The sequence below is a fragment of the Malurus melanocephalus genome, unplaced genomic scaffold (assembly GCF_030028575.1).
Source record: "Malurus melanocephalus ecotype Western Australia unplaced genomic scaffold, MMel_1.1 scaffold_233, whole genome shotgun sequence".
Taxonomy (NCBI): domain Eukaryota; kingdom Metazoa; phylum Chordata; class Aves; order Passeriformes; family Maluridae; genus Malurus; species Malurus melanocephalus.
In genome coordinates, this window is record NW_026623465.1 from 484831 (window position 1) to 492863 (window position 8033).

Genomic DNA, 8033 nt, shown 5'->3' on the forward strand with positions numbered 1-8033 from the left:
GTGAGAAGATAACTTGCTGGATTTGAGTAACAGGAATCTTGGATCATTACAGTTAATGCATATAAATGTCGTGTTACAGCTACTGAAGGGAGGACAGCAGCCAACATCATTAACAYGGGTAAACCCTCATGTGCATTGTTTTCAAAACTTGAGAATGGGGGGAAAGTGATGGCTGGAAAGAAATATTATTTTTCTACTCCCTGCTTAAAACATGAGCAGATAGCTGGGAAGGCTACGCCATTCCTGGCTGAATTTTCTCCTACTGCAAGAAATCATCTTTTGACACAAAGCCCTTGGGGCAGTTCTGGGAGGGAATGCTTCTAGTGACAAGCAAAGACAGATTAAAAGCAAGAACTCCCCTGTGATTTGAGGCTGTTTTTCTCCAGCCCAGGTCTGTGTAAAATCCCCAACAGGAATAACACCACATTAAGATGCGTGGGAAAAAAACAAAGCACTTTTATTTGGACTTTCATCCTTGTGGAACTTAAACAACTCTGGGATTTGGCTGTTTCTCTAGGGAATCTTGGAACCTGTGTAATGAATAATGAAAACCAATGTGGGGATTCAGGGAGATGGGAAGCTTGTCCAGACGTGAATTTGCCTGGCTAATAAACAGATTGGGAAGCAGATCCTCAGAGTTTAAAACAACTCTTGCGTGTMTACTGCACTGTGTTTCTGCTGGAATGAGTGTTAAGTGCTTGAGATTCAGCACTGCAGACAAATTGCAACAAACCGGTTTTATTTTACTTGGAGCTCTTCTACTGAATCAGCTGATGCACTGAAACACCTTGGTTCTCATCAGTGCTGCTGCTACAAAACCTGCTCTGCTGTCAGAAATGACCAGAACAGAAAAAGTGTCAGCAAGTGCTGCTTAAGATTTGTTAGAAATCTGTACATTGTGTCATTGATACACCTTGAAGTTCTTAAATAAGAATAAGGCACATTTTGCACAGGAATTTTACACCCTGTACACGAGGGTGTAGCTTCACCTGGCTACATCCTCTGCATTTGAGGTGGTGCTGCCTACAAATGGCAACTGTCTAAAGAGGTCTGTGCTCCTGCTCCARCATTCCCATGCCAGAGGTACAGCTGTGCCCAACGCTGTCTTGGCAGCGGCTCCCGGGTTTTCAGCACATCTCACGTTACAGCAAATGGATACGAGAGATGCTTTAGCTTATGCATCCAGTTCAACTTAGTTCAAGTCTGYTTAAAAGCCAGCTCTTCAGACTGGCTGGATCCCAATTGATCCTTATTGTTCAATATTAAAAAGGGAGAGGGATCAGTAGAAATACAGATTTGAGTGTCACTGTACCATAAAGATCTTAGAAAAAATGCCTTTTGGCTTGCACGGTCCCCTCTGCAGGTTCTCCTTGATCCAACAATGAGAAAGGGGAGTGATTTGTTGCYCATTGTGCCTCTCTTGCATTTTGTTGAGGAGCTGATCTTGTTCATCCTCTGCCAAGTGCTGGCTGTGCATTTTCAGGTTCCACTGCAAGTGCTTTCGCTGGAAGAGAGTGTATGTGTGCAGCAGAAATCCCTCAATCTCTCGTTGATGCTGAATGGCACCTCAGTAAGGGAACACAGAGGTGCTGTGTGCCATCCTGACAGTCAGTTCTCTTCCCTGTTGTGTAGTGGGATGACAAATACAGAGATGTCATCATAGGAKGCTTCATGGCTGTCATCCAGCATCCACTGGCGGCCTCTCTTCTTTCCCCTTGCTCTGCATACCAAGCACTTGGCCAGTTCTRAAAACCTGTGGGTAGAAAAATGCAAGGTTTGGGTTAATGTGGCAACTATTTCCCTTAAGAACAATGTTGAGATGTGGCTTTATGTTGTCAATATAACAAGTTTTTTYCAGACACCAGCTTTATAATCATTACTTTAGGATAGGGACAGATTAGCAGGCAGTTTCCAAAGTCATGGGAAAGACTGGTCATGCCAGAGCTGACCTGGAAGCAGTGGGATCTCAGCCTGCTCCAGGTCTGACCAGGTTCCTTGGAAAAAAATGCAAAGCTGGTTTTACCTTTGAGGATCTGTCCTGTTTTCTGCAAGGAAGCTCCTGACCACATGGGCCACCTCGTTATTGCAGAGAACATCCCAAAGGCCGTCAGTTGCCATGATAAGGACATCGTCTTCCTTAATGTCATGCAGAGCAAAGTCAAACACATTGACCTGGAGAGCACAGAAGTAAATCTAAGAATTCCTGCAATGTAACAGAGGGGTCAGGGAGATGAGACTTCCCCCGAGGGTGCTCGGAGAAAGGACATGGCTAAGACCTGCCAAGTCTGTAAAAGGTGCATGCTACAGAGGAGCAGCTTGTTTAATTCCACCCTACAATTCCCATGTGCTGCGACTGACCTTAGGAATGCAGGAGAGGAAAGGTTTGACTTCAATGTTGGTGTCGATGACTTTGAGCTGATGATCCCCCAGGCCTCGAGAGACAGCCAGAGTCCCCAGCAGGCGAGCCTGGCTCCAAACAAAGCAAAACAGGACTGAAACATCGAAGTGTGGGGTCTTTAAAGGCTGATCTGTGTTGCCTTTAGGACCCTTCTCCAAGCATCACCCAGAACAGCCTCTGGAGACTTTGGAGATGGAGAAGTGATCAAAACAGCCTGMCTGTGAACGGCTCCTGGTGGCCCATGGTGTGCTCCAGAATTAATCTGTGTGCTCTGGGTGATGCTACAGGCCTCAGGAAACTCATGGTGGCATCTGGTCTTGATTTGAGGTGGCAAGAAAGACAGCTGGGTTGGTTTGGGGGTGTCATTTCATTCTGGCAAAGGAGGTTCTGCACTGACTCTGTAAAGGGGGTGGCACGTGGGTTGTGTGGTGGGGGAGGTTACGGGACTTCCTGCTTGATTCCAGCAGGAGTGGATGCAGTCATTGCTTCTCCCTACCTCCTCCTTCCCTCCCCAGACTCATTTCTCAGCCTCTCCTCAAGGAAGACAGTTTGTGGGAAAGGCACTAGAGCTAAAGGAGACAGTCCCAAGTGGGAGCTGATGAAGCAAGTTCTCATCTGAATGGAGTTCTGAATGGAGTGTGCAAGGGGAGATGAGAAAGGGCAGGCTGCCTCAGGGCTGCTGTCTGCTCTGGTGTACTCTGCAGGAAGGTGCAGACTCTGCTCCAGAGGGTTCTAGGTTACAGCAGCCAGGCAGCAAAGGGAGCTGCTGCATCTGGGCTGTGGGACTGCACCATGCTGGAGAGACCAGAGCTCCGGGTCTGCCATAGTGCCTCAGAGTGACATGAGTGACAGGGACACTGAGGACCCCCAGCAGACTCGCCTGTGCCTTCCCAGTGTGTAAAAGCATTAAGCTACCTGCTTCCCGTGACCATGGACAAGAGGATACTTGAGGTCAGCTTTCTCCACCGTCTTGTACCCCCTGGAACAGAGAATTCATCATTGATTTGGGATTTGTCTGACTTGACAGTATAACCTAGCCAGAGCATTTTGACTGTGATCGAACCCTTGTGGTGTCCCCATGCACAGACAGCTCACTGTGGAAATGGCATGGTTGTTGAAGCAGATGCAGTAAAGGCTGTGACTCCCTACACCAGCCCCACCTCGATGGATTCCAGAAGGATCACCTTGACTGTTTTCTAACCACCYTGCCATGGCCCTGGTCCTTYAGTCAGAGGCAGCTGCTCACAGCATCCTTCCCTACCRTGGTGCTGCTGCTCTCACCWGCAGCATGTGCCCCTTCTCCCTTCAGCTCCCCATCSCTGTGAGCAGGTAAAGCTGCCCTGTGCTGCAGCCTTACCCTCAGCAGGSAGAAGGGACTCACCAGCCCTCCATGAAGTAATCCCGGTACAGGACTTTCTGGCCCACGTCATCTCCCTTCAACCTCCGTGGAAACTCAAAGCGTGTGAACTCACCATCCAGGAGCTTGGGGAAAAGAAAAGCCTGGAGGAGGGAATGGAGATGTGAGCATGCACAGGTTCTGCTTCTGCCTCAGGACGGGCACTTCCAGCAGCAGAATGGAGACCAAAATTGGGAAAGCACATTCCAGTCAGGATATGAACATCTCCCATACTAAAGACTGCTGGCCAAATCTCTACCCCAGCCCTCTCTGGCTAGTACCAGCTGACATTATGGCCACACAGTGGCTTTCAAGGAAATCTGGTGGTCCTCTTGCCACAAGGCCTCTCTGACCCAGAGGGATGCTCACAGTTGGATTGTCTGATGTGGAAGGAGTCACTCACCAAGTGCTGGATTCGCTGCCTCTCTGACTCAGGTGTGAACTCGGTGCTCATGGGCACAATGTTGTCCTTCAGGACAAGAATTGCCCTACAAGGGGGAAGAGGCAAAGCTCAGCTGTGCCAGAGAACAGCTGTGCACCCAAAACTGTTAAAAAATGCCACTGTTTTAAATAACTCCATTGCAATTGCACTGTTGCAGCAGAGAACTGTGCCTGCCTGTTTTGACAGTGGTCGAGCTCACTGTTAGAGGGATGGGGGGGCACAGCCAAGTGAGGGAAATCACCCTTCACTTTTAAACAGCTGCCAGGCTGAGTGTACTGCTGCATTACCACCCCAGTGCTGTGTCTGGGCAGCTTCAGTCCTTTGAAATCCCCAAACAGTTCCGGAAGCATGAAAGCACCTTTCTTCCAACAGGTCCTGTGCCAGGCAGCGGGGCAGGGATGTGGCTGAGCTGCACATTTACTGTCTGTAGGATTAAATCAGAGTCTGGCTAAACCTGGCAGGCAACTGAACACCACACAGGCACTCACTCACTCCCCCCACACCCAGTGGGATGGGAGTGGTAAGTGGGAAAAAAGAAAGTAAAATCTKTGGGTTGAGAGAAGTTGAATAGGACAGGAAGGGAAGGGAAAATAAGAATTAGAATACAGAAAACAATAGCACAGTTGCTCACCACCTGCTGACTGCTGCCCAGCCACTTCCCCAGCAGTGGCCCCAGGCCAGCTTTCCCCTCAGTTCACACACTGAGCATGGTGCCATGGGGTCTGCAACATCCCCTGGGTCAGTTGAGGTCAGTTGTCCTAGCTGCATCCCCTCCCAGCTTCTTGTGCCCCTAAATGTCCTCACTGGTGGAGTGAGAAGCTGAAAAGTTCCTGACTCTGTTGCTGAGCMGTGCTTGCACTACTTACACATCAGTGGGTTATTAACAGTGTTCTCTAGAACTCTGTCTCACCTTAAACCAGGACAGGAAGATGCTGGAAGCCTTGCTTAATTCTCAGCTCTCACCTCCAGACACTTCCCCCTTTTATTATCACTCACCTGCTGTCCCCAGCATTGGCCACGTACAGCTTTCCCTGAAAATAAAGGGCAGCCAGAGCAGTGCAACCTCCTGTCTGRTTTGTAGCTTCCATCTCCTGGCCAATGACTTCATCCTGTTGATTTAAACAAGTTTGGAAACTGGCATGATCTGGGCTGCTGCACTACACACAGTTTCATCCCTCCCAGCAGAAATCCAGAACCAAAACTAACTGTGGACGGGCCACAGGAAACCAGCAAAGCAACAGACAACACTGCTTCCCTACAGCCTGCACAGCCATTGCTCCTGGACTATGGATGCTTTAGGAGGGTGATGGGGAGAGSTCATGCTTTTATGTGTTCTATGAGTCTGACAACAGCCACCTTCTTGCCCCAAAGAATTGTACAGAGCTGCTGTAGCTTTGCTCTGGGTCAGCACTGCCAACTCTAAGGCACATCCTGGGGTCTGACCCAGCGTGATCTCAGCACATTTAAACGTTTGGCTCATGCAGCATTTCAGCCTGCTCCATGAGCTGCAGAAGTGCAGACCCTGCCCTCCCAGGGCACAGGGAGGGACAGACCGACTGCCTGGGCCAGCAGGACTGTGCCCTGCACAGGGTACTCACACATTCCTGGAAGGCATTCTCCAGGGCTCCCACCACCAAGTCTGCTGCATGGATGTGCTTCTCCTCCACGAACTGGGGGTCACTGTCACAAACGCAGCGTCCGCTGAGGTGCATGGGGGGCTGCACCTCGGTGATGCCTGCCACAACYTCCTCCAGCTTCTGCTTGATGCAGTAGTGCAAATAGTTGGAGGCAATGATGGCAGCGTCTGGGCCACCATGGCCATCAAACAGCGCCCAGTAGTGACCAGTCAGAAACTGCCGTGAGGAAGAGGGACAAGACAGGCTGAAGAGGTTGTACAGATGGCAGGSTCACAGCCAGAATGTCACTGTATGTGTTTTGCCTGGCTTTTCSACCCCAGCTACCCTTCCCTGCCACTGGTAAATCTCCTGTGCAGCTCAACCGATGTCCACGTGCTGCCCTGCCAGACCCATCATCTGATGTCTGAGCATCCGGATTTGCACCAACACCCTCATGTGCTGTTCCTGGGTATTAGAGGAGATGGGGCCATTGCACAAGAAGAGAGGCAGAGCCTGGTGAGAGCATCCTGTGTGCCCAGCTCATCCTGCTGCCTCAAGTGCTGACAAGGAACACTGGCCCTTGAAAGCAGAGAGAGGACAGGAAAGGTGAGGGCACCAAGTGTTTGGATGACGTCAAATGCTGCAAATCATGGCCATGGCAGTAGAAATGGCAGTAAGTATTTGCTGGCCACAGGGTACAGGGGTCCCCATAACACATCCAGGGAAGGGTTTCAGCACGTGGAGGTGTAGGACTGATGGAGCAATCCCGTGTTTCCTGAASCCAAGCCCTTGGGTGGCAGCAAAAGGCTGGCAGCAGGGTGAGCACAGCCTGCCTGGGGGCAATACCTGCGTGGAGCACAGGATCAGCCATTCTTCATCCTCCTCCAGGCCTGGCTCTCTCCTCCGGATGGAGATCTGACAGCAGGCTGCCTGGTCCTCATTGAACTCTGACTTCTCGGCATTGATAACCCTGCAAACACTCCAGGTAAGGTGTGGGGACACACTGCACCTCGCCTGCTCCCAGCCAGCTCTGCTGGGTGCTCTGCAGCCACTGCAAAAGCTGCACCTTGCCCCTTCTTGCCAGCCCCCTGCTCCCTTTTCAAACTCAAGGATGTCTTTGCTGGTGACTGAGGAAAAGCCCGGCTGGGGACACAGAGACCTGCACCCTGGCCTCARGCAGCCCTTGTCAGCAGCCCACGCTGTGCCATTTCCTTGTTGACACAGTACATTGCAAAACCACCACCACTGCTTTTCCTTCCAGCCTTGCTAGTGTTTGTCCCTGGATGGGAGTGTGCTCTCCTTACAATTCACGCTGTGCTGTCCCAAGACCATGGGGTCACGATGTGGTCTGGCCTGGACGTGGCAACAGCTCCTGGCTGGAATTGTTCTGCCTGATCCATCCCCTCTGTCAGTTAAGACAGCAAACCAAGAGATTGCTAAAAATGTGGTCTTSCCCTTTCTTTGCTTTAAAGACACTTTGCTAAGAGCGGGGTTTCTCTCGGGGCTACCCCGGCCACTTGTCACAGCACTGGTGCTGGCCCTGTGGCTGGCAGGGGATGGGCAAGGGTGTCCCCGCCGCCCGCAGGGAGGGAAAGGGGCTGGAGGATTCACCGCCACGCCAAACCTCTGGAGCAGAGAGCCGCTCCCTCCKCTGCAGACGGGGCAGGAGGGCGAGCTGTGCCTGCGGGCGGCCACTCCGGGCAGGGGCGGCTGCAGCCGAGGGGTGCAGCGCGGGCAGGTGGGGTGTGACCACCCCCGGCACCTCGCCAGGAGYGCCCCAGGTCCCGCACGCACCCTCCACATCCCCTAAACCTTCACCACTCCCCCGCACCAGCACCCCGGGAGCGCCCCTAACCCCGCCCGGCCACCCCGGAGCTGTCCCGGAGCCCGTCCCGGAGCGGCCCCGCTGCCGGCCCCACTCACTCGGCGTATCCCGCGCCCCAGGGCAGGGGCCGCTCGGGCGCGGCGCCCCGCACAGCCCGCCCGCCCCGCGGGGCCTCCTCGCCGCCGCCGGGCAGGAACTTGGGCCGGCGGTAGCGCAGGGCGGGGGGCGGCGGGCCCGGGCCCGGTGCCGGTGCCGGGGATCCACCGGGGCGCTCCGCGGAGCTGCCCCGCCGCCAGCGCCGCAGCCACTCGCCCGACATGGCGGGGCAGGTGCGGCTCCTCCCGGCCCGGCCGCGG

The 8033-nt window shown here is 53.0% G+C and overlaps 1 protein-coding gene across 1 annotated transcript; it reads right to left on the minus strand.

The window, feature by feature from the left end:
• Window positions 1-432: 432 nt before the first annotated feature.
• Window positions 433-7998, minus strand: PPM1M (protein phosphatase, Mg2+/Mn2+ dependent 1M). Its single transcript, XM_057374802.1, has 10 exons — window positions 7776-7998; window positions 6699-6822; window positions 5835-6089; window positions 5233-5345; window positions 4198-4282; window positions 3780-3898; window positions 3314-3377; window positions 2359-2466; window positions 2024-2172; window positions 433-1753 (listed from the first exon to the last, which is right to left on the minus strand). The coding sequence occupies exons 1-10, from the start codon at window positions 7994-7996 to the stop codon at window positions 1609-1611; spliced, it is 1383 nt and encodes a 460-aa protein (XP_057230785.1). The 5' UTR covers window positions 7997-7998; the 3' UTR covers window positions 433-1608.
• Window positions 7999-8033: the final 35 nt, after the last annotated feature.